This window comes from Pleuronectes platessa, chromosome 5 (assembly GCF_947347685.1).
Source record: "Pleuronectes platessa chromosome 5, fPlePla1.1, whole genome shotgun sequence".
Lineage (NCBI taxonomy): Eukaryota > Metazoa > Chordata > Actinopteri > Pleuronectiformes > Pleuronectidae > Pleuronectes > Pleuronectes platessa.
In genome coordinates, this window is record NC_070630.1 from 27,424,343 (window position 1) to 27,451,842 (window position 27,500).

A 27,500-nucleotide genomic window follows, 5' to 3' on the forward strand; every position below is an offset into this window, starting at 1 on the left:
ATTCTAGCAATGAAATGAAATGAATACATAGTAAGATGCTGTGAAAATAAACACATTGATTGGACAAGCATCTGTAAAAAAAAAAAATTCAATTGGGGGATGGGAGACTTTTAAATAGTAGGAATTTTTCTTTCAACAAATGATAATTCATACATTATCTGGTAATATATTGTAAAAATATCATAATTTACATGCCTAAAAAATACCCTGTATTTCTTACTGTATTAAACTTACTCATGCATGCAAGCTCCTAAGTGTCCTTTCCAAGAAAAGTCAAAAAATACTGTAGGGTATGGCCGTCAATGGACAAGAGTCCAAACAGTAGAGTCACGATGGGCCATAAACTATGTTGAGGAAAAGACCCCAAGGCCAGTTTGTGGAAGAAAGGGGCAAAAGTGCAGATTGAACAAAGTGTGGGTGGAAAAAGAAGACTTCAAATCATGAGGTTAGAGCCAAAGGTGAAGGTTACAGAAAATGTTTACAATGCCATCCAATACTGCAAGGTGTTGAGCTGGCCAGATACTAGACTCATGAAAGAAATGCTGCTCCTATCATCGGTACCTTTTGTGCCACACCAGAAAAAAATGCTTCAAATGTCTTTTGAATATTTAAAACAAAAATAAAACAAACATTAAAAGGATACATGGAGCATTTCATTTTGCTTGTGGAGTGTCTGAAATATTCATACGTGTGGTGTTAAAAAAACCAAGAACATTTCAAATAGCAGTTGAGCGTAAATATTTCATATAAATATGTGTGTCACTTTTAACTAGGACTGACATGCATCAGCCGGTAGCAGTGGCTAGGTGGGTGGTTAGGTCAGCATGGAGTCACTTCATGGGAAATTGTGCTTTACGTACCAAGAAAAAGGGCTTGGAATTAATCTTTTAGTTCCTGCTGCAGGAATGGGAATTTAATCTTCAACCAGCCAAGAAGAGTTCATGTAATAGTCAGTCAGCATATAGCTACTACCACTATAAACTAGTCCTTTTTTGTACATTTCAAACCCTGAAAATTAGTATAAAATGAGGTACAAGCTGGCTTCTTTTAGGTCAAGGCTCCCAGTGTGTTGGGGAGACAATCAGACACACACAGCAAGTTTTTACGATGAGAACGATTATGAACAAAGAAAACAAACGGGTTGTGGTTCCCGGAACAAGTTGCCTTTTATAGATCAGTTTCCTACATCTTCTGTTGCATATGCAAACTAGAGGCCTTGTACATTTCCTCCTTGGTGAATGGGAGTTTCAGACACAGAGTAATAACAACAAGACAGAGAGAGGAAATAATCATTCTCCAAATTTTTTGGGGGAAATGAAAAGTAACAACACTTCCATTTGCACAGAGAAGCTGCTGTCAAACACATTAGTTGAGTAATGAGACTTATTCTCTGCTTAAATGAAGGTGAATAAACACACTCTAGATTGAGAATATTGGAGTATCCATAATAAGCCCATGGTACTCATCATCATGGCTACCAGCTGAGGCTCAAGTTAAAGTTATACAAATTGAGCTGTTATAGCAGTAAGTGGTCATTATGATTATAAAAATACAACCTGAACCACCAACCTTTAAGTGTAGATATAGATATTGTACATGTGTGTTTGTGTACTGTATGTGTACACACATGTCTACAAAACCAATCTATACTATAGATTGAAACCCTAGTATAGGAGTATTGCATGAGTCGGGGGCTGGAGATGGATGTCTTGTATCTCCAAGTACTGCAAAGGAACAAGCTGGCCATAGGCTAAATGAAGTATTACACTTTCCTGTACTCTTGTCAAAGTCTTTCCTGGATTTTCAGCTGAAGTGGCCAATCAGTCAGGTAGTCCATCAGCGAGGGGCAGATCCTCTACAGCAGCAGCTAAGCCATTGGTCTCTCCTCTGTCACCCCCTGAATCTCTCTCCTCCATGTCCTCGTCCTGGCTGAGTGGGTCCTGTTTAGACAGGCGGTTTAGGGGGTCAAAAGTATGAGTTTTAGGTTCAGGGCTGAGGAGTGAAAGCTGAGGCAATAGCGGATCCTCCCGGAACTTAGCAGCTAGCTCCTTGGCGCTGCAGGCGGGAGTGTTGGTCTCGTAGACTTCGTGGAAGTTGTTGTAGTCTACCTCATAGAAGCCCTTCTCCAACGAGAGAACTGGTGTGAAACGGTAGCCCCAAAGCACTTCTGTGTCCAGGTAGGAGCTCCTGGCCTGACATGTCATCCCTGTCAGAGGTAAGGATGGGTGTACGTGTCCACATGCACACAAACATATGCACAACATTACACACAGGGAATCAGTGGACACAGAAGCAGACACACAGACAGAGTGGACAGGCAAACAAACACACAGAGATGGAAAGAGATGTTGGGAGAAAGAGACAGCATCAGTAAATTATTCATGGTTATTCAGGAACTTAACAAAGAAAGGGCCAAGACCTATTTCTGCTAAACCTCCATTATGTTTTTGAAAGCAATAATGTTGGTAACCCCACTGATCTGAACAGAAACGACTGGAAAGGGGAGAAGGCTTGGTCACAAGCCAGCATTCTAAAGGAAAGGTTTTAACAATAAGTTTCAATTCATTTATTGTATCACCTGTGTCAAATATAAATGTTGACACATTTTTGGAAAGGTATAAGTGTAAATAATTTGAAATATAGCAGTGAAATAGGCGTTGCAGAGATAGCAGCTAAATTAGACAATGCAGACATTATATTTGCCATTAATCACACCGTTGCCTTTAATCACACCGTTGCTCTTCCCGCAGTTACAAAAATGTATACTGTGAAAAAGACGAATTAACAAATAGGAATAACAAAACATGCAACTAATCACAAATAAGATAGTTCATTGTTAATGTCCTGTAAGCAAGGTATGAGTCTTAGGATGAGTGAAACCAAGAAACGCGCTCATTAGCTGTTAAGCTAGGCATTGCGTTCTCTCATGGGAATCAGGATTAGCATAAATTTTGTTGATAAATGTTTATTACATTGTGTATTCGCCCTGTAACGCTTCATCAAACCCATGTCTGAATTGTTGGTGGTGAAAATGTTGAATAAACTTGGCCAACATCACTTTATCTCACTTTAGAAACTTCTTGTTTCACTTCATATTACTATGCTTTTCAATATTTCCCTCTGCTTAACAATTAAATTTTAGGAAAATGGTCACAAGCTAATGAAGGCAACAACATATTACAGCCAAAGAGATTAAAAGAGATAATTTGATGCACGGAGACCGAATTTTGGAGTTCAAACTGAAAACATCGAACTTGCCATAGATGACTTGCTCACGTTACCTAATGTGCTGTGTGCCTTATACATAACAACACCCATGACACCAAGCATGGGCTCAAAAATAGACAAAGATTCCAAATTCGATAAGGTGTCTAATGCCATTGTGAGAGGAGGGGCTTCTGCACCTTTTAATCTGCTTCCCCTGTGGATATGAGTGGCCTAGTTTCCACTTTTAACTTGTGAAATGTTTATTTCTGTGACTGATTCCTCAAAGACGACGTGAAGCATTTCTATACTGTCTGTTAAGGGGTTTGGCACATTGTTTGATGTGTTGGTTTTGAATCTTAGTTTAGCTACTTTGCTGTCTAAATACATTATTTCCTGAAGATCTATTAATATCTTGTCACAGTAGCCTTTTGCTGATTGCACTTTTATCATTCTTATGAAAGCTCCATCTCAAGTCAAAAGTTCAGTTGCCTTTGACTTGAAACTTCTAAATGCAGGATGGAAGACAGAGAGTATTTTGCTGATGAACTGGTGTAAACAAATTCTAAGAGCAGTTATTTCCTGAGGGATTAAAACTAAATGAACCATTTTATTCATGTGCCTGAGTCAATTCACAAATAGGACAACATGAAAAGCCCCGTAGATTCATACTTGGCTCCACAGACAATATCATAAACTTACGTAAACGACTATACTCATACACAAACACTTTGATACCGTTTTATGTGCACACTATTTCTTTCTTTTATTGACCATCTTACACTCATACACAAACAGCTATACTACATACTATACTACTACCATGCTACTGCAGCGTCTTATATCTAGGCTAAAATCATGTTTTATTTTATACTATCATCCGGTACACTATATACTTGAATGATAGTCTATATAACTATGTAAAACAAAGGTCCAATATGTGTCAGGGATATTTATATTATAGGCTCTTTGACACATTATAATAACATGTAAGAGAATTAAATAGTACATGGGAATATAAATGATAAATTGTAAGAAACAAGATGATAGAGAATGTAAGTCTGAATAATACAACAGCTGTGTTCAACAGATACACATTCATCCCGGTGCCTGTTTTCTCACAGCACATTTATTTCCACAGTCTCTCCTGTGCCTAAGTGCTGAAGGTTTACTTAAAGGGGACATATTATGAGAATTCCACTTTTGTAGTGCTTCTACACATTAATTTGGGTATCTGGCATGTCTACCATCCCAAAAACTCTGGAAAAAAACAACTCCCGCGATTTATTGTAGTTCCTCTATTTCAGAAACGATACGCTAGAGTGCGTCAAACAAGGGATTCCCTTACGAGATATCTGCTTGCCTGTAAAATGTCAATGTTCTGTTATTGGAAACTTTTATGAAACAGTGGTTACAGTGCCCATAATTCTCCCCACTGTATGACTGTTGCGAGGACAAATTCAACATTTTCCATGCTATGTTTTGAGTCTCACAGACTCAGCGAGCTCGTCTTGCTATATAGATAACAGCCATATTTACTTAATGCTTTTTCATTACCTCTGGGAAATACAAAAAGACTCAGCAGCTTTTCTGAATGCGCAACGGCTTCGTCAGAAAACTGTGGACCAACAATGATTTTTTTATACCATTACTGATGAAAATATAGACGATAAAATGAGTCAGTTTCAGGGTACTGGGGCTGTGCGTGCTGGCTGGCTGACAGGAACATCAAAAAGGAGAAGGGCCATCACTGATGTTATTAGTTGCACCTTTGCTTGAACAATGTTGACATGTCACAATGTCACTGCAGGTGTAACGGCTGGAATCACATGCTGCCGCTGCTACTTTTCATCAGTGCTCATTACCCGTGTCCACATGTAGACGCTGACTAGATCGCTCCCGAGTGCTGCTCAATGTATTATTGCAGGCTGTGACACAGTCAATGCCTACTGTAAAGAAATATTTTCTTGTAGTATTATTCTGCTTACAAGACTTAAGTAGGCTTTAGATACAATAGTTCACTGTCTGCTATTGTGAATGTTGTAAATATGTGTAACAACCAGTTCAAAATGTGAAGGATTTAGCAAAAGATGCTATGAATAGAAACAGATCAATACTCCACAAATAGGGAAGCGGAGTCAAGAGAGTCACAGTATGAGGGAATGATTTCTCCATGATAACCTGCAGGAATGCTATGTTTGCAGAGAACATGGCCTTACGTGATGCCTGACACACTGTGGAAGTATGAATGGTGAATGGGTTTAGGAGAGTTTGTTTGATAGGTGTAAGCTCCAGATGGCTTTAGTGATAACTGGTCCTAATGAGGAAAATCCAACCTAGGCTTCCAGATAAATGAGTGGGTGTGTGCTGTGATGTCTGAAGAGTTGGTAGATACTTTAGGAAGATGTTCTAAATCTTTTCCTGCATTTCACTTGCATTAGATGGAATCTGCTTTACAGACCAGAGAAATGAAAAACAAAAATAGGGAGAGCGAAACCAAAATATATTGTGTTAAGTGCTTCATCAATGACACAGCGCCAAGGCAAGCCCACCCTGGAGATTCCTTGAACAGTATTGAACATTGTTACTCTCTGTTGAGCAAAGCAGAAATGGGAAGGCTACACTCACCATCCACAACTGTCTAATAAATATCGTACAGATGAGTCAGGTCTGGTGAAGAAGCAGATGACTCCGGCTGCACAGGATGAAAGCCTTTGGCTGCTTCTACACTACCACGTTCTAGCTTTAAACAGTTCAACTCTGCTAAGGATATGTCGGGTGTCCACACTATTCCAGACTAGTTTCAGAAGAGAGTAGATTGGAAGCGCTGCTGGTCCTGTTCGAAAACTGACAACTGCTTCATTTTGGACGCACAGTAATGGAGATGTTTGTAAATGATGACGTAGACACTCACAACCTCTTGCTTATTGAGTCTTATCGGTCACAAAGTAGCCACAGGTTATTTGTCTGGTTCCTATCACATGACCCCCTTCTAGAAGAAAACAACCGGTGTCAGCCTTGGCTGCCATTGTAGAACTCAACATGGACAAGCAACAGCTGTTGTGCATTTCATTATGCTGCTTACATGCGTAGGAGACAAGCTATAGTGTGATAGTGTGGAGGTGGATTCAAACTGATACAGAGCCAAAACGCTTATGTGGACAGAATTCGATCAGTATGTATGGATGCAGCTTCAGAGTTTCTCACTTAGGAAGGGGCAACATAGAAGAAAGAATATCAAAATGTCGACTTAGGTCTCATAACGAGAAGAAAAAGTAAAATGTACAAACCACAAAAGATGGCATGTCAACAAAGCACCAAATCCTGTCATTAACCCATATGAGTGTTGTAAATCAATACTCAATTAGTTTGGTGTGTGAGGCAGCATTTACTTTCACTGAACCTAGAGCCAATAGCCTTCAAGCAAAACACTGACTGATTTCTGTGATGCAAATATAGCCATCACAGCCTGTATACAAAACTGCAGTGATTTTTCCCAGGTTGTTCACTGTGTACAAGGCAATAAGAAATCCTTGGCTTCATTCAGAGGTTCATAATGGTGTTGGACACCAGTCCTGAACTCAAAGGAGACTATGACAACATCTTAACTGTTCAAACTTTTCTACGAAAGTTTAAACTGTCTGTTAAATAATACAATGGCTTCACACAAGAGCCAAGCTTTCTCCTAAAGCAGAGCTTTAGAGAGAAATAAATTCGCAACCCTAACCCAAAAAACAGGTAATTGGGACACCATAGAACCCTGCAACACAAATTGTTGTTGCACAAAATATGTGGTTCAAATAATTGATCAACTATTGAGGCAATGGAGGACATTGGATACATGCATTTACTGTCAAACATTCATCATGTTGGTGAAACATCTCCGGCCTGTGCATCATTGATCTCTGCTAGATGAGTAAGACCATTTGGGGCGGAATCATTTCCAGAGGGGTGTACTTTACCTATTTGAGTGTCTTGACACAGTTAATTGTTCAAGATCATTAAGTCATGAACACGTGTAGATGTGTCAGTGACAGATGGTTAATTAAGAACCTATTGGCGATATCATGAACAGATTCCAATTAGTGAGAGAAGCTGTAAAAGACTTTCAAACACAATTGATAACAAACCTTGGTGATGAGCTGTACACAGTAAAATCTGCTCAGCTTTCCAGAGTGAGACCCAAAGTTAATGCAATTAGCTGCCTACATTAAATTACACTTGCATCAGAAAGCAATATAACTGAGGGTGTGATTCATCTCTACCTGTATCTCAAGTTGTGTTGCTGCAAACCACCAGTTCATGTACGTTTCCTGTTTATTGCGAATCCAGGCTGTTCAAATGAATGTCGACTTGTTCAAGATTTACAAGCCATTAATATCATAGCAGTACCTGCAGCTCTAATTGTGCCAGACACCATTTAGAGTCTTGATTCAGTTCCCCCATACCGGAACGCATATACAGTCATGCCTTTGTCTTCATAATTTCCTAGAATCCTCTGCATCCAGGAAGCCATTATGTAGTATCATTTAATGTTAATGGTAAACAACATAAATGGGCCATGCTAGTCCATCTGAGGAAGAGCACCCTCCTGCAATATGCAGATGACTTGCTGGTAGCTTGTCTACAGAGAAATATTGTCTTACTAACTCTGTTTTGCTGCTGCAAAGACTGACTGAATGTGGTCATAGAGCCAAGCCATAGTTTTACATGGGACATACTGAAGAACTGATAATACTTGTTTCAAGAAAACGAAAAATCTTTTTTTTTTGTCATATGTGTTTTTTGATAGTGGTGGTCTATGTACCATAGGGATTCTTAAAATTTAAAATATAGGTGGAACAATACCTGATAAGGCATATTTCTGACTATGTTATAAATTACTTAAAGATGCGTTATAGATTAAATTACATTAAATACAAGGCATTTCAATCATCAATAGAATTGTATTTGTATAGCCCATATTCACAAATCACAATTTGTCTCATAGTACTCAACAAGGTACGACATCCTCTGTCCTTAACACTCAACAAGTGTAAGTAAAACTACCAAAAAAAACTATTAACAGCAGAAAAAAAATCATATAAACCTCAGAGTGACTCATGTGAGGGATCCCTCTCTCAGGGGCGACAGAAGCACCATAGATGCCGCATGTGACTGAACACATCAACAAAGCTACAATATTTTCTAAATTGATTTGCTGAAACATATGAAAATGTCTGACAGAGATGAAGGGGGCAGCAATGACAAATCAATTGAGGAGTTATTGTCAGAAATGGTATGTGAGTAGGCGTTTTGCATATTGAGCAGTCTTGTTGTAATCATAGTCCACTGTCAGCTGCCACCACGATCTGTGCGGATGGCACCAATGCAAGCTATGTTATCAGCTTAGGATGTGAGGCACTGTACAAATAAGATAGCCATATCAAAGGTACATTAGTTGGATTTCGTTCCGTAGGCCCGCCGCCTGCACCACAGTTTATCAATCCCACTCATGCTCCATCAGACCACCCCTTGATGTCAGCATTCATGAATAGCAAGGGGCCACCCGCGAACGAGTTTGCAGACTCCTGCTCCTTGACCTGCGCCCATTCGATAATGTGTCCTGTCAGGGGTTAACTCTTAATGTAGCACAAGAGCTAATCCATTGTGCTGTCCAGAGTACTGAAGCAGCCCACGGATATGGAGCCTCTTCTTTAAGTTTTGCCTTTGATCTACAATATTGTCTTACCTCAGATCTATATTACATTAAAACTCTGTAACAAAGCATGTTGGGGGAAATATGACTCCAGATATAGTTTTTACTATATGTTGGATGTTATTATATTTTTCAGGTTCATATGAAAACATTGCTTCAATAAACAGTCGATAAGAAGATGGATTACAGCCATAAATGGATGAAATGTAACAGTAGAACAAACATCACAGGTGTCCTGCAGCAAGTGAACTTGTTCAGGTTAAAACCATAGATATGGCTCAATTGCATGTTATTGTGTGACTTGGGTCTTAAAAGATGTCAGTAGTGCAAAACCTTCACCCTGCATTACATTAGTTGTGTTGATCTAACGATCAAAAAATAGGGATCTGTGAAGGACCTTTTGTAACCTCTCTATGTCTTTGGGTTGCATTATTGGTAAAAGACTTGTACGTGGGCCTTAGAAACAATAGTTCACTGTCTGTCTCTAGCATAGCAGTGCACTGATAGGGCCCAGTGGTCATTGCCATAGCAACCAAGGTTGTAGCACTGACTCCATGCTCATAGCAGGTATGATAAAGCAAGTCTCTGGTTGAGGGAGTAAACAATCATAACACAGGTACTTTTCAGGGTCATGGGGAGTCTCTTTACTCAGAGATCATGGAAGCATTATGTAATAGATGGATGGATTGCTGTTGTTTATGTCAAATAAAAATAGGATCTCAGAAAAAATAACAGGGTCTTAATTGAATGAAAAAGAACACCTACATCAACTATTTTATTTATTTGCATGCATATGTAAATTGATGCCAGAATATCGTCTGTCTAAGCTCTATTTTACACCCAGAAAAAACATCACTGTTTTTGGTCTGTGTGGAGAAACCTTTTACTTGTGTGCACTCGTCAGACTGTAAACAGTGTATGGTGAATGGAAGACTGAGTCTTCGCCCGGATAATTGCTATCTAAACACAAACCCTAAATATATTGGTCTTTGCCCCCAGACACTAATTTGTCAACAGATGACAGCCGATGGGCTCCGAGATTGATGTTCATTTGTTCATGCATTTTGTCCCAGTTGTAGTTTGCCTTCGTGTTTGCGGTGAATTGTGGTTTTCCGCTCTTCATGAAAACATCTTGTGTTGATTAAGTGTAGAACTGACATCGTTATTTATATTCTGGCAGTAAATGAGGACAGGGGCCAATGATAATAAGAAATGTGAACTCATCTTGATATTAGGCTGAAGAATATGCTTTAGGCAACAAAACTTATTATTCAATTGTTAATTATAAAATATAAGTTGCCAAAAGCTAAAAACAATGGCACGTACAAACATGACTCTATCCGAAGTCACTGCTGTTTTTACTTTCATTGCTAGTAGGTAGTGTAGACATCTGAAGGATCTAAATACCCGGAAATAATTACTGGATATTGAGTGCCTAGTTTGTCATATTTTATTTGAAAGGACTTTCATTAGAGGCATAACGGCAACTAAGATCTTAAGATTGACACAGACATAATATAGTGATAACCACGTTTGTCTTTTAGGAAACCACAAAAACCTCAACCAACTATAAAGTCTAAAACAAAAAATCCATGTTTGCAGAGCAACGATATCGATGTAAGATGCTGTATGTATTCTAAGAGATGGCAGCAGATCGTATTTTATATATAAATAACAGACTATGAAGGAAACGGGACACAGAGCAGTGTTTCGCTATCTTCTAGGCTACTTCAATGATGAAAACAAGGATTGTTGGCGGCAACATGAACAATTATGACTCGGCCTCTGGCACAGCGGAGCAGGTACAGCAGACTTAACACTAAACTTCACCACTGAGTATAGCTTAGTATTATGTGTAACTTTATACCTCTTAAGGGCCGAATGTATTATGCAAAAAAGACTAAATATGAAGTATATTCCAGGGTACATAAACATCGAAAGTCTAGAGATCTCCGTTATACCGCAGATAATCTAGTTTGATTGCTGAACCGACTATTAAAAAGGTTCATATAAAAAAAAAAAAGCATTGCATTTTGAAATGGCAGTTACATTGTTTCTGCTGTAGGACAAACTGATCCACTGGGCACCAAAGTGCACGAGTGCGAAAAAGAATAACTGAGGCTTTCCATTATGAGCATGTCTTGTGTTGGTACTTGATTTCTGAAATTGCACTTTAATAAAAGCTTTAAATATAAGCAGAATTAAGGATATTGGTAATAAAACCAAACATTGAGATGGATCGGTCAATTTAATATTTGAGAGAAAAGTAAAATAACGTATTGCATTCTGTGTAATCTGAAACTACAACCCCAGCAAACACAGTGATGGTATGGAAAACAATGTATCTACAGTTTTATTTGAATCTCCTTCAAACATTGAAACCTAGCACTTAGGTTAGTTTGATTTTGATATTCATAAATATATTTTGTTTGTGTGTATTTTTAGTTGAAGATAATGGCTTTTAAAATATTGCAGGGTTGCTTCTGTGTTACATATTATTTTAGAGCATCTATGGTGAATTACACTATGCTTTGGGAATGCCTGAGAAACAAACGTCTATCAAATAATTCCTTGCTTGATGTTCTCCAGCTTTTGTGTTATATAGAAAACATTTAATAGATGTACTGTGTATTTCCCCTGGTAACGAGAGTATTAAAATGATTTCCTGCTGGATCAGACATTTGCATACTACTGTATGGGCCATCCATTCATTGATACACAACTACACTGGCAGCAGATTCATCACTTTTAAATTAATGAAGTGCAGGTGCTTAGTCAGCTATATATTTAAATGCTTCTGACCTTGGAGCCTTATACCTCAATTAGAAATACATAATTATCATAAATTAGTAGCCTGACTGCACTGATTAGTTGCCACATGTCCTTTTCAACAGCTCAACGTTTATTTGTTTTTTAAATCACTGTGATATTTCATTACTTCCACTTATTATATGAGAATTGCTTATAAACATGAGTTTGAATTTTGACTTCTGTTTAAGTACTTAAATGCTCTCTGGTCTTGATATGACAATTCATATTTATGCAGCACAAAAGGAAATATACGTTTGTTCATGCATTGGCCATAAAGAAAATAAAAGCTGTCACTTATAAATCAAATGTGCACTACGTGATGAAGTAAGTCAACTTTTCTAAGTTCAAAATAAATTTTTGTTATTGTATTTTGACAGTCAATAGGATCCCAACCGATGAAGAAGTAAAGCCATTGTAAACAATACAGAAGTGCTAATCAACCCGTGATAGTTTTGGGTCCCAATGTTTTCGGGTTCGTTCAGTCGTGAAAAACCTTTCGACTTATCACTCAAATGCAGTGCTGGTGGTGTTTGGTTTAATTAGTCTCAGTGGGGTTAGCAGGGTAAAGGGGGAGGGCTAGTGGATGGTAAGATTGGTCTGTTGGCAAGCGGTCAAGGAAAGTGACGACATAAACCCTGCATGATGCCATGGTCTGTGCCGGGGAAGCGAAACGTGATTTAATGCCTGAGTCAAGTATCCAGCAGCGTGAGCAGGAAGCATGATGGCTACTTGTGCTTTGGAGGGAAAAAATTTAGCAAATAAAAGAAATCAAAAATGAAATAGAGCAGAAATGCTCAGATGCATGCAAAGCCATGCCTGATTGCATGAGGGAGCTTGAGCATTTTGTACGGGTTGTAAAACAACAGTTGTGTGCAAAGACTAAACGCCAATGATCAACCGGTGTGCCTCATTTATCGATGCAACCAACGATGGTATCCAATAAAGTAAATTAGTAATATGTATAATGCATTATATTTCAAATGAGTGGATTATAATTAGTGCTTGAACAACGGCCAATAAACAACGCAGTTTAGGCTTATAAACAATAAGTGGTTTAGCCAATGCCCAACAGAAACATGCCGGAAGAGCAAATTAACAGCTCGTTGTGGGCCAGGCTATAAAGGTTCCTGTATTAATCCTGCAGTGGTGAATAAAAAAGGGATTGGTGCTTAAGGTGTGATTTGTGAGTAGACAAGGCTACGTGTTTCCCCACACTGGGAAATCTGAGCTTCATGGAACTTTACTGAACTACCTGGTCGTGAGTGCTTTCTCAGGACAGCTTGGCCTTTACCCAAAACACAGACCAGCAGTGTGGGTAGTAATACTTCCTTCATTTTGAAATAAACAATATCGAAGACTTGAAGTAGCAACAAAGGAAATGTGGGCTGCAATTGAGTACAGGCAAACATTTGATCGCCTTTCATCATTTGTCTCACTTTCAGTAACAGATACCAGGAGAAGTGTATAAAATAATTTGATGAAGATATAACTACTGTTAAAGAACAAAAGAAACAGTTGCCTAATCCCTCCATAAAAGGCACATTATTAAAATTAATGATTTTAATATCATTAAAATCCATATCATTATTTTTTAACTGAGACTTAGAGTTGATGATCTGTTAATGTTCGTGATCTGTCTTTCTGTCTATTCTAATATTATCTCTATTGCAATTTGAAGCACTTATAGGTACTCACTCCTGCTCCTCTCTTTGATGCAGTGCAACTTTCCATGTTAGCCTCTTCTGCCTTTCCATCCATTTATCCATCCCCCCATTCCACCCACTCAGCTCACTTCCTGCATCCAACAGTTCATCAATCTCTGTCTCTCGATCATCTATCTGTCATTATATATCTTGCCATTTCACCCTTTATTTGTCTTTATCCCTTTGACTCCCCTCCCCACCACACCCTCTTGCATACCTGTGGCCTCCACCATTCCCTCAAGGATAACCACGATCTCAAACTCCTCTTTCTCCATTTGCGCCAGCGACATCTCCCAGAAGGGACTCCTCGCGTTGATTTCGTGGGAGATGATGAGAGGTGACACCAGGAACAGCCGGTCGTCTCCCGTGTCAAAGCCGATGTTGATGTCAGTCTGGTTGAGCGGGATGAACTCCCCTTCCTTGGTCTGCTGCGAGCGAATCAGCTTCGCTCGGATCGATGCCTCGACGATGTGAGAGTTCCTCAGGTCCCCCACCCGAAACATCAGGCACATCTTGTTGTCTCGCACCGAAATAACAGCTTTGTGTGAGAACATGAGGGTCTCTGCGCGGTTCTTTGGCTGTGAGATCTTGACAAACATGCAGCCCACCATCATGGCATTAACAATGGAGCCCAAGATGGCCTGCACCAAAAGCAGTATGATACCTTCGGGGCATTTTTCTGTGATCACACGATAACCATACCCGATGGTGGTTTCTGTTTCAATGGAGAAGAGGAAGGCAGAGACAAAACTGTTAAGGTTCTCGACGCATGGCGTCCAGCCCTCCTCGTCGCCGTGCACCAGATCGCCACGGATGAGCGCTATCAACCACCACAGAAAGCCAAAGAAAAGCCAGTTGACAATATAGACCAATGTGAAAATAAAGAGACTTAGACGCCAGCGTAGATCCACCAGTGTGGTGAACAAGTCACTGAGGTAACGGTAGGTCTCTTGCACATTTCCGTGATGGACGTTGCACTTGCCGTCCTTCTGAACGTATCGCTGACGTGGCTTCTTCGCTGGGTCAGAAATCAGATGGGTTCGCTCAGTTGAGATCTGCGCGTCCCGCAGGTGTTTGGGAAGCTTCTTCACCTGCGTGGAACAGGAAAGATACAGAGGGAGAGAAGCAAAAAAAGGATAAAGAGCTGGACGATTATGTGCAAGCAAAGGAAGAAAGAGGAGATGAGAGCAAGAAAATGGCAGTTTAGGGTTCTCTACATGTGTGTGTCCTTAACAGTAGCCTCACTGATTTCTTACCTAGGATATATAGAATTTAGAGCAGAGGATTCACATGTTTTATGTGGTTTGACTTCAGCCTTTCTAAAAAACACACTGCCCTGTGCTGTTGGCCGGAAGGCAAATAAAAGTGAGGGCCGGTATAAAGTCACTGCTCTGTGCTACTCCATGTCATTGTGTCTATGTATTGGGAGAAAGTGAAACAGAGAGTAAGGACATAACAAGAACACAACGACACCCAGGTCTTTGTCGATGCTGGCCCAGCTCCAGATAGACGATCTGGCTCCACAGCTGTGCCCTGTCTCTCTCCCTGTCCCCTGTGCTCCCTCCCCTCACACCCTGTGGGACATTGGCAAGCCTGGATATGAACAGATCTTCCATCTTTCCCCAACAGACCCTTATGGCATCTTTAAAAAGAGTGGCATATGCCTAGGTTCATTAGTTACACCATTTACAAACTAGGTTTCATACACATACAAGAATAAATTCCAATATTATTTGTTTAACGTGGTTTAACAACAATACAGGACTACAAAAACAAGGAGATATTCCTGCAGAGGCTGTGTGGAATCCGTTCAAATGTTTGGTCCATGCCAGCATACAAAAAGACAAAGGTGTAAGGCACCTTTAAAATAGACAGAGGACACTTGGCAGCACACTAACACTTTCCAATCTGAGCTGATAATTGAAAGGCATAGTGTTGAAGCAAGGAAACAGCTCATAATCGGACATCTGGGGTCCATCTAGAGGAAACCTATGTCCTATTGTGCACACACTAAGTTCTCCTCTGCTCTATCACAAAGGCGATCACCCTCACAGTGCAGCCGGGGATGGACATAATCTAATGCACTACAATATCCTTCCATTTCTTTCTTTTCTTGCAGCCTTGCCATGGCCAGAGCCTGCATAATATAATCTGCCAGGGAGGTTTATTCAGGGGTTTCATTGAGATGTCAGGTGCTGTCTCACCACTGTCCTGTGTATATGCACATGCAGTCAGGCCTGCATGTATTGAGTTAACATATATTGATTTGAGGTGATCCCTGTTTGACAAAGAAGAATTGAAAGACAATGCATACTGACCCGCATTGCAACTAGCGGCTTGATGACAACACACTCACCAAATATCAATGGGCTACCTTATTACCAGCTCTAATGGATCAAATATTTCCTTTGACAAGATCAGTACATGTACACATCTGTTTGAAGCTTTTGTTAATCAGCACTACGTCTCTTGTAAACTTCAAAATATAGGCCCATTCATTTGCACACTTTGGGCTTGGGTTAATTGATTGATAGATGAAGCTGTCACAAGCAGTGCCGCCCAATCTTTGGCCTTTGTAGTCAATACTGTCCCTAGGGGTGATGGTCCATAAACAAATTCATTAGTTCTCACTGTGTGGCAATGGTAAGTGGTGGGTGTTTTCTCTCATTGAGCCTCTCTGGCCTTGCTTGGATTGACAGTATAGGTTCACACCAGCAGGTATAACAGGACAGATAACCAGTACAACTGCTCCACCCATTATTTGGAGTGAGGAGGTTGGGGATTTATGTTGAATCTGTAGCGCTGATTTAATCTGCGCTACAGATTAAAGATAATTCACAGTAAATGTACACAGTACACCTGCTAAATATCTAATAGCCTTTTTTAGTCTCCTCGTTCTCAACATTCTTGACAGCCATCAGTCTGGTTTTCTTTCTCAAACACATACATAATCTGCTCTTATCTTCTCCATCACTTGAGCCCACACCACCTTCATCTCAAATACAGTATATCATGCCTCCCACTTTTTTTCCCCATTGTGGAAATATGGCAGGGATGAGTACAGTGCTGGACTGGTAGTGGCTCTGAAGTTTACCTGTGCTGGCGTGACTCCTATCTCCATGTTGTGGTCCATGAGGACTCTAGAATCCCCTGCCATTCTCAGCTGAAGCTCAACACCTACAGGACATAAGACAAAAGAAATAAATTTAGGATATCAAACATACATATTCAAATAGTGTTGCCATTTTCTTGGCAGAAACAGAAAGAGATTCAGCTCATTCATCATCGACATTTAAATGAATGAATACAACAGAGAATATAGGTCAAAGCTGCGGTTGCCTCGGACCAGAATGTACAAATTTCATCCATTAGGCCTTTCAACCTCTCAACCCTTGGCAATCTAAATTGTACATCTTCTTTGACAAGTACATACATTATGTCGACACTAACGATGTTGTATTGATATTCAGTGCAAACCCCCTAAGGCACAATATTTTCTACCTGTCATTTCAATTGTTTAAATTTGTCAATATGTCAATATTTGCCAGCTTGTGTAATGAGAACCTCTGGAAACCACAAGGTTGGTTTGAACTATGAGCTTTAAAAGTTCAGATCTCCAGCAGAGTATGATGTTTGCATTTATATAGTTTTTAATGTTTTGTCTTTGTAGTTTGTGTGAAGGTTTTTATTATAGTTACGTATTCAGCAAAATCTGTGGAAACTATGAGTATCGCATTGTGTATAGTATTATGTGTGAAAAGTGTGTGCCACTTAAAAATAATTCAACTTTTGCAGTTTTTCTGTTCTCTGAATTAATTGGGAAATTCACCATGGTGCATGACTTCATTAGCATATGAATTGCAATCATATGCAAGACTATTTAATCTGAAGATTAATGGTAGCTGCAGCTACTACACAGCTTTTACATCCATAATGTGGAGGCCAGTACCAAAACAGGGAGGCTGTTTCTCCCAGATTCCATATTAAAACAAAATTATAACTAGCGCTGATAATGATCCATATTTAAATCTATCATCTATCAGAAGTGACCACTGCTAAATTTGTGTCAAACGGTCATGCTTTTACTCAGACGCCGTCGCTGCAGTTCTAACAGTGTCACCACATAAAAGTCTGCAGTCACTTTGGTTTGTGATCACATAAAGTTCAGTGAAAGATTCTTTACAGGCATTCGCGGTCCCAAGAGGTTAAAACTTCCTGTCTTAGGCTTCGTGTTTTGTTTTTTTTCCGGCAACTGTAGCATAGATTGCATGGAATTTGTTTCATGCATTCATGGTCCCCAGAGGGTTACGAGAAAAATTGGTTATTTGAATCCAATACAACAACTATACTACTGCTCTAAACTAAAAGGGGAACGCTGTAAATGATTAGCTTTTCAATCAACTATTAGCATTGCAACTGAGAGCAAATCAGCATGCTGATGTTAGCATTTAGCTCCAATCTCTGCTCTGCCAAAGAACCCAATCAAACATGTCAAGTCATTGAATATGTCTGCATAATGCTCACCGACCACACAGATTGCAGTTTCCCAACAATATGACACTTCCAATTCAACATCTGCTTGCAGGAGCTGAAGACACGCATTTATGTTTTTAATGGTTATGTTTAGACATTCACAGTACCAGTTGAAATGATGTGGTCAACACTGACTCACGAGACAGAACATGTGCTTTGTTGCCTAAACCTAAGCACACATGGGACTGAGGTTGTGAAAACTTGCATGTGCTGCAAGAAAAGGAAGCAGGTCCAGGAATTATGTTTCCCTGGAAATGTGTCCGGTAAAACAAATCAGTTGTAGGTTTTTTTTCTTTTTTCGGCTCAACATATTCATGAATATAACACCTGAAAAAACAGTAATGAGATATGCACTGGCACATGCCCATATTGAAGAAGGAAAATGAGCACAGGCTAAATTTGAAGCTCAGTATAAGTAGCGCAACATTGAGCATCCAGCATGTGGGCACCTACAATGATTCATCAATGATTTGTCAAAAAAAAAAAAAAATTGCAGGGTAATCCGCTAATATGACAACAAATATAATAAAAAAGGGTATTAAGGGATCTCCACTGTCACAGCTGGACGACTAAAGTAAGGGATTAGCTGTTGACATCACATGGGAGATGACCAAGTGTCCACAGTTGGCTAATGTGCTTGTACAATGAAGCGGGCTCAGCTGCAGCAGTCTTAACCGCATCATTTTCCCAAAGAGCAGGCTTGTTATTGGCAGCCTCAGCTACATGTGACCACATGCAGACAAATGCATGCACACACAGCGAGAGACACACAAAGCTCCACATCCAAACACACTGCTCCCATACTACCCTGCACCACCGTGGCCACATTGTCCCTCGGATCAGAGACAGCGATTGCTTCTCAATGAGCTCGAGACAAGAGGAATAAATACTCCCTTTCACAGAAAACCCACTCGCCTCTTTTACTTTGCATTCAATCCAATATAAAATGACTGCAGGTATCATCTCTGTGGTTGTTTTTAGCTCCACTGGATCAACAGTGCGGTGCTGACAGTGTGCGATACATGTGATGTGATTTCTCTACTCATGCGTTGTATTTCTAACCAGGTATTTTTAAACATCTGTTATGAGAGGTCCAAAGAGAAAGGAGAAGTAGAAAAAGGACACTTTCAATGTCTCCTGAATGATGTGGGATTAATAACAGTCACTGCTATTGTTATAGAGGAGAGTGTGTGTGCGTGTGTGTGTGTGTGTGTGTGTGTGTGTGTGTTTGAGTGTTTGTGTGTGTGTGTGGCGAAACCTTTGATAAAGCCACAATTTTATCAGCAATCTTACAACACCTTTGGAGCTGAACGAGAGGCAATTAACTTATGAAGCCCGTGAGTGTTGTTTGAAAATTAACGACTCTTAATTTACAAAAAAAAGGTATACAGAGGCCTTGTGACTGTCTGAGCTCAAAGAACATGGGTTAATTTATTTTGCTGCGTGGCCCTGACAACATCTGACATTCCTTCGTCAACTGTCTTTGATGCTCTATTTGATCGCTGTGGGAGCAAGGAGAGGGAAAGCAAAAGTGAGCGTGTGCAGGGGGGGGCAGGGGTCGGAGGACCACGTCACAAATCAGACCCACACAGGAATGTAGTGTTGACATTGATGGTCCAAAGCAAAGGGCAGAGTGACGTGACAGGCATCTGAGCAGGGCTAATACAGACAGACGGACAGCAGAGGTGTGACACACGCACACACAAACACACACACGCAGATCCTCTGGAAAAACCTGACCGAATACATTAAGAGGGGTTGCAAGGTCACGCTTTCTGAATCATTTTAGGTTCTCTCATGAATTAAACATGACTCCCTGGAGATTTGTGAACTCCAGACCTGTGTGTGTTTCAGCAAGGCTGTGATTGCGTTGTCTGTTTCACGGCAGCAGACTCAACAAGCCCAAATGAGAGGTGTTTGAACATGCCTAACAGCTGGGGTGTTTTATCTTGGTACTTTAAGAGGGTAACAAGCATTTATCTTGTTAATGGGAGAGTGACTGGATGCTTTAGCTGAATTGTGTTTGTGTCCTGATAACAAGAGCACTCATATGTTGTGCTCGAAGCCAAAGGGATACGAGGGAACTTGCTTCCTAAGGGGATTTCTACGGTACATATATTTTCCTTATTTGCTGACGCTGCATGCTGTAAACAATAATCTGTACAAGGCACAGCGAAATGTGGCATTTTCATTCTAACCTATGGCAAGATCTATAATCCCCCCCCACCCACACACATACACACACACACAACCTGTGAAACCCTGAACTGCACTTGCTCTGTGATTTATTCTCAACAATTTCAGAACTTGAGAGAGTTCGTCAGCTGTGTGTGCAGTTCTTGAAGGTAAGATGTGGCCTGGAGCAGATTCAAGAGGGTTTTTATCAATTCTAATCACTGCCCCGATAAAGACCTCGCAACAGATTAATTACCTGAATTATCATCCCCACTTGATCAACAGAATTGTAAACTCTTCCATTCTCTAAATTACTTTCCTTTTTTAAATTTCCCATTATAAGGAGGTAATCAATTTAGTTTTTCTAGTCTATGGAGAAACTGTTTCCTGCAATAAATTTGTGGTTGTTTTGCAGATGCTGAGAGGGCTGCTCGCTGCCGTCGGGTACAAACTCAGTGGCTTCTAATGACTTCACTTTCAGGTATTAGAGAAAATGCAGTGTTTTTAAATATACATCTAACATATGCGTTTCAGTGACCCTTCTACGCTGTCAACTGACAATTGTACTTATGCTTTCGCTCTTCATCCTTCCCTCCTCTTCCTCAGGTTTTGATACGCCGCTGAGCATGACTGGGTTACAAATGGAGGCAAGATACTGCAAACTCAGCACTATCCCTATGGTTTACAATACAAATTTGACTATTATTGGGCACGCATTCCTTGAATTGGAGGTCATAGCCTTTAGTTTTCTGTTGGTTCATTAAATACGATGCTGACACTGGATAGACAGAGACAAAGAGGAGAGAGCCTTGAAGAGTATTGAAACAGCAGCTATGATCACAGAATCCCTGCATCAGATAGATATCTATACTGGTAGAGTCCTTCCAGCTTATCGGCTGTCTCTGTTCTTTGGCTATGGAAGCAACTCCAACTTTGTATTTCCTTGGTCCCTCACCCTGCTTCACTCCGCCTCTCGAGTGAAAGCAAAGCGTCACGGTTACTGGACCTGTCATGATTATGTCCCGGGCTAAGATTGGCCCATAGAATAACATGGCTTCATCCCTATCTCTTCTCACTTATGACACTTTGAGGTCGAGCGGGTCAAATGACTAAAAACGGCCCCAGCTAGTTTGGCTCCAGGCAAAGCAAACACACACAACACTCATGCACACACACACACACACACACACACGCACACGCACACGCACACAAACACAAAGTTCATGCCATCCCTCCCTCCCCATTTTCCCATTATGCCCGATAGTGAGCTGAGTGTATCCAGTTGTGTCCTTCTCAAAGATGACCTTCTCTGGAGTGACACTGCTGCACTGAGACATTCGACTCACACTCAAGAAACAATTTCCCTAATGATATGTCCAACTCTCTCTCTCTCTCACACACACAAATCACTCTGTCTATCTCTCCGTCCCGCCTGCCTCTGTCCTCTCCCTCTTACAGGACATTTTGCGCACATCCTTGGAAAGTAAAAAGTATGATTCTTCAAACCACTGAATAGCTTGGGATCTGCTTCACTCTTAAAATGAGTGCATGAACAAAAAAAAAGGAGTGTGACAATCCAGATTCCACATCGCTGTTGAAGTGAAAGTGGATGGGATTAAAACCCAACACCTACTGGAGCTGGAAATAACACCCTCTTCAACCCTGCTGGTCTGAGGCGTGAGAGATGTGATGGAGGGAGACATGAGATGTCAGAGGCTGAGTGGGTGGGTGGGTGGACATGCTCGCTGGCACCTTGTTTCGTCTTTTTTATCAGGCGTCTCTGTTGTTGCTGTGATTTATTGCTTTAGATCCCAGATATCCTCTGCCACGCTCTGTTTTGATGGCTAAGCAAAAGAACGAACCGTAATGAGAACGATCTAGGGTCATGAAATACAGGGATTTCACATTACACAACCAAGCGAATGTGTAGATTGTACATAAATGAGACTGACTAATATCCTCTGCATCAAATCTGACAGTACTTTACTTCATGTAGTTGGTGAATCGTCTGCCTGACCTCACTGCAGAGGACAGGGAAGTGAGGGGGTGGGGGGGGATGCTTTGGAGGACCCAAAGGTCAAATGGTCTCGATTGGAAATCCTGACATGCTTCACTGTGTCCCCCATGCTCGTCCCTTCAAGGAGCCTTCTTCTCTATAGTCAGCACATACCGAGTCAGGATAAAATGAGATTATGACCCTGCATGTTGCATGTCAGAAATCCTCAGACCCACTTGTACACGGCAAAGCGGGTGCAATAACGTACCCCCTTGCTCATTGCGTCCTCTGACAAAGTGTCTTTAAGTGACAAGCTTAAACCGTCGCCGGCGCATCTGACAGCGGTTGATGCAGTGCGAATGTATTTTAGCCGTTTGAATGCGAAGCTGAAGTTGGTGTCGCAGAAATACGCCGGGCAATCACAGCATTTTCTCTATCAGCATTTTCAAAAATCTCTATTTTAAACTAACAAGACAAAACAACAACAAAAACAAAACACCATGTCAAATAATAATTCCATGCTGCCAGTCAGGCCTTATTAACACACATGGAAAGACATCTCCCTCTACCATGTGTGTTAATGAGCTGCAAATGTACAGGGATGTGCTTCCCCTGGGTGATGAATGCTCACATCCCTCAGAGATGCTTGTGTAGAAACCCTACTGATGTAGAGTAGACCTGAATGCTGTAGCAGTGTTACACTGGCCAATTAGGGACTGTGGTTGTAGTGTTTTCAAAACACAACGAAACAACATCCAAATTTATCGGCATGTATGAGGTGGGATATTTACGCGAGTGTGTCCTATAACACAATACCAAATGAACTCACGTATGATTTAGTTACACTGGCCTGACCTGAACGCTTATTAGCTGGACAGGAGACAGTGTTACACATCTCTCTGCCATTGTCTGTCATGCTTAACAAAGGAGTCCTCATGAATAGAGTGAGGGATCCTCCTTCATTAAACAAAGTCCAGATAACGTCTGGTTAGCCACAGCGGCTAGGTCAGGAGCAGGAGATACTGTAAACCTGCCATTTTATTCTACATAACCTGCCGATGGCCGATAAGAACATGAGCCGTATAATGAGCCGGTTAAGCTGGATATGGTGTGTATCCTGGAAGGCATTTCAAAAATCTGTGACAGATTACACCTTAGAGTTTTTTCCTACATTTATGGTATTCCCTCCAAAACCTCCACCTGAACAGTGTGGACATGGTTACAGATGAGCCCGCTGGTGGTTGCTAAGGTCAAGACGACCTGACTCAAGGATACCTTTTTACAGAGATAGAATTCAGCTCCATGGAAAAGAGCCTGTACTTTCTGCAAATATATGTTGTCCATGGAAGGTGACACAGGATATGTGTGCGTTTATTTTTATTTTGTTTTATTCTATTTTATTAAGGGGCAACACGTTGGGGGGTTAGGAAGGTTCACGGTTGCCCAGGGTTGAGTTTGCATTATCTCTCTGCATATGTTTGAGTGTTGTTTGAGTTCTTTGACTGTAGCTGTGAATTAGTTTTTTCTCTAGCATGCCGCTCACTCAATGTCAGCAGGGATTGGGTCCAGCAACCCCCCCCCCCCCCCTTATTCGACCCTCAAAGGATAAACTGTATAGAGAATGATTGGTTGGTGGGATGAATGGTGTGATGGATGGATGATTGGTGTGATGGATGAATGCATGGATGGATATTCATTTTGTTTCTGCATGGGTTCTCTGCTGGTAGTCTGACTTCCTCCAACTGTCCAAAGACATTGAGATAGGATGTTAATTGGAGACTCTCCAACACCCACTAACATCTAGCTTTTGTCTGTCGACTGATAGTGATGAAAACATGATACCAGGGTGAACGAGCCAATCATGTAAGAGAGAGAGGTGAAATAAGTGTATTTGTGACGATTGTAAATAGGTTAAAATTTGACCGTGAGAGTGAATATAAGTGTGAATGGTTTGTTTGTTTCTGCATGTTGGCCCTGTGATAAACTGGCGACCTATTCAAGGTGTACTCAGTCTCTCGCCCTAATGTCAGCAGGGATTGGCTTTAGCTCCCCCTGTGACCCTCAAAGGATAAGTGGTAAACATGATGGACAGATGAAATATTTATTTGTACAATAAAAGACCATGTACAATAAAATGATGCATCTTAGCAGAGTTAGCCTGAGGCTAATTTTCATCTGCAGTGCAGTGACACGTCACCATTAAAACATCTACATGGTGTCAGAACAGCACTAAGCAAACTAGACGAAACACATAAAACAAACAACACAGAGTGACACAAACACATAATTTGAATTGATTTAGAATGATAGAGGTGACTAGGATGTGCACTTACACATATACACATACACTCGGCTCAATGTTCATACGTGTGGTGGACGAACAGAGAACAAAGATGAGATCCCTGAAGGAGTCGTCTCTCTGGCAAACAGAGGGGGGAGGTTTGATTGTGCTGCATGTAGGCTGAAGCAGCGGCTCCATGAACTGTATCAACTTTATGTGCGACAGGACTGTGGGAGAAATACAAGCTTTGAGAAGTCGTTGCCTAATAAGCGGGGGGGGGGGGGGGGGGGCGTACCATAAATCTGCTACGTATAGGCATCGGAGGTGACACTTTGAAACATAGTAGACACACAGGCTTGAATTTGCATTATTTGCAGATTTACGAGGGCATAAACAGAGCGATTTTCCTCCAGATGTATGACAAGATTGTGTTTGAAATTGTATGCTGCTTATCCGTTTCATTGACACGTCAAGAGATTGGATTGGATTAATGAACTATGCATGAAGTGCGACTTTCAAATTCAATTATAAAGTTATTTTTCTGAGAGCCAAGTGTACACACTAGAGCTGGAGGTTGGATAAATGCATGATAACTCAGTAGCATAGATACGTCATCTTCATTTTGGTCTATCAACAGCCCCAACAGATAAATACAGTATTTTAATGCAGTTGTCTGACATGCACACACATTTTTCAGGGCACTAAATAGGAAAGGGAAAAAAAGTCTTCACGCCTGGCTAAGCTCTTGACACAAATGTGCCGCTGCGGTATTAGAGAATGTGGATCTGCTTGAAGAACAGAGCATTTCCCCCACATCCCCTAGAGACACACAGTCTTGACTAAATAAACAGATCCAATTAATTATTCACAGTGTCTTCTCTTTAGAGAGACTCCTCAGATCCTGCTGAGCATTACATCAACCCTTTGCCCTCTTTTGTCCTCTTGTTAGGCAGATCGGGACAAGGGTAATAACCTGAGCAGGAGGGGACTGAGGTACACGCGCGCTGAGTTGCAGCTACAATAATAGCGGTGATAATAAGGTCAGGAGGCCATCCATCAAAAACCATTACATCTAGGCAGGTCTCACTTCCCCTCGCAATCTCTGAATAGATGATCGCGGTTCCACCAGCTGCGAGCAGGGTGGAGGAGGAAGAAGCCTTTTCAGAAATGAACTCCGTTAGGATGTCCGCACAATTGTGTCAGGACTTTCTCCGGAGATTGCCTCTCAGAAATTAACAACCTAGCAGGAGATTCTGCGCTCTCAACAACACAGAAACCTCTGATGCGTTCAGGCGAGGGTTGGTGCAGGATGTAACGTATTCATCTGCTGCGGAAATCACGTGATTTTGTTTACATCACAGAAGCATTGGCCCTTATCACCAAAATCTTCCTCTGCGTATATATTATCTTATATTATATATTATCACTCTAGCAGAGCTGTATTTTTTTTATTTATGCATCTATCATGTGTGAAAAATGTCATTAGCACGCCCTCTTGCTCGCAGCAAATCCCAAGAGGATCTCCTGCTGTATTCTCACCTGGGCGTGTTCAGATATTATACATAGTTTGAATGGGGGTCTCACTGTGACATTTCTGCGTTCTCACCTACAGCCCCTTAAGAGAATCAGTGCCAATGTCTGAAAGCAGCTATACAGGGATAGAAGTAACAGCAAATTTGGCAAATGGGCTGGTTTAGTTGTAAAAAACAGTATTAACCAATCACATCAGACGTAGTTGTCTGATCCTTCTGCTCCTTCTGGAGTTAAATGTCCCACATGTAGAAATGTGGTTAATGACGACAGCAGAGTGTGTTTAGGTGCGTCTCCACGGTGAGCCCGTAAGCACATATTAAAAAAATTGGGATGAGTCCACGGGCTACCATGACACTGTCTTGACATTTCCGGATGATGACATCACAAGGAAGGACAGGGGGCTTTGGGGAGAGCCTGCACTCGATTAACGCAGCTGATTAGCTCTCTGCATTGTCATCAAAGTTTTACAGCTAAAACTCAGTGCGGAGGGCACTGAACTGGAGCAGTACATCTGAGGAAAAAATAAGATCATCAGGCGTTAAAGCCAGCAGCCCTTATCCTCAGCCCAGAGAGTGTTTCCTGGGGAATCAATATGAATGATTTTTCTCTCGATGTCTCTGGTGTAGCTTACAATATTCATGAGAAAACTGCCGGCAGCTATCACAACACGCCCGTTGCTTTATCTTTATCCAATGTATAAAAAGGAGTGAGAGCTGGAACATGCTGCGCTGTGTGACAGCAGTGTCCCGCTCCTCCACACACACATACACACACACTTCCTGTACTGATGCACATTCACCCCGGGCTCGCTCCTGTTCCTACCACTGCCATCGCTGCTGCTGCCCTTGTAAAAACTCCTGCATTGCACTGAGAGAACTACAGCCCGCCACACGAGTCAAGGCACAAACAGCGGGAGTGTTGACAGGCTTTTCTCCGCTTGCGTCAGAGAGATCCATGGGCTTTTTGAGGGGCAAGGAGATGCATGGCAATGATCTGTGTGTCTCTGCAATGACATAATATGAAGGAGACGTACTGTAAGATGAGCGGAGGCAAGAGTTCCTGCTCTCTGGCTCTTGGAGAGTCTTGCATTGTCTCACATCTTCTCTTTGCTGTGTCTGTTTTCATCTATCTGGCTCTCACAGTTTTTGATCGCCCTCACACTTTCTTTTTATTAGGCAACCTACTCCAGATTGGATTTGTGGCTGCGCAATGAAAGACATAATGCAATCACAGCATGCGATGCCATCCACAGACAAATTGAGCGGAGGCAGCCCGGATGTGGAGCCACAGTCGTATCATGCATCAGCAGCTTTTAAACCTTCCCTCTCCTCTTTTTTTTTGCCTTACCCATGGTATCTCTTTCTCTGCTTTTTTCCCTTTATCCTCTTCATCAGTGGTGCACAAGGCTTACCTTCAGGTCTCTGCAGGAGTCGCTGGCAGGCTCCCTTCCAGGCATTTCACAGCTGCTCCTCTCCCCAGGACTGCGCACTCCTTTCCTGGCTTTGTTCAATCAGCAGCAGACCTCCTGCTTCACTCCTGCCACCCAGCTCCTTCTGCTCTCGCTCT

The 27,500-nt window shown here is 41.3% G+C and overlaps 1 protein-coding gene across 3 annotated transcripts; it reads right to left on the reverse strand.

Moving 5' to 3' along the window:
• Nucleotides 1–27,500, reverse strand: kcnj5 (potassium inwardly rectifying channel subfamily J member 5). 3 transcript variants are annotated; one of them, XM_053423688.1, is made up of 4 exons: nucleotides 27,346–27,500; nucleotides 16,511–16,593; nucleotides 13,634–14,507; nucleotides 1–2,206 (listed from the first exon to the last, which is right to left on the reverse strand). In XM_053423688.1, exons 2-4 carry the CDS (start codon nucleotides 16,571–16,573, stop codon nucleotides 1,821–1,823), a joined length of 1,323 nt encoding a protein of 440 aa, XP_053279663.1. In that variant the 5' UTR covers nucleotides 16,574–16,593; nucleotides 27,346–27,500; the 3' UTR covers nucleotides 1–1,820. The 3 variants fall into 3 exon arrangements, with proteins under 3 accessions (XP_053279663.1, XP_053279664.1, XP_053279666.1); XM_053423689.1 differs by lacking the exon at nucleotides 27,346–27,500 and adding an exon at nucleotides 17,945–18,023; XM_053423691.1 differs by lacking the exon at nucleotides 27,346–27,500 and adding an exon at nucleotides 17,941–18,016.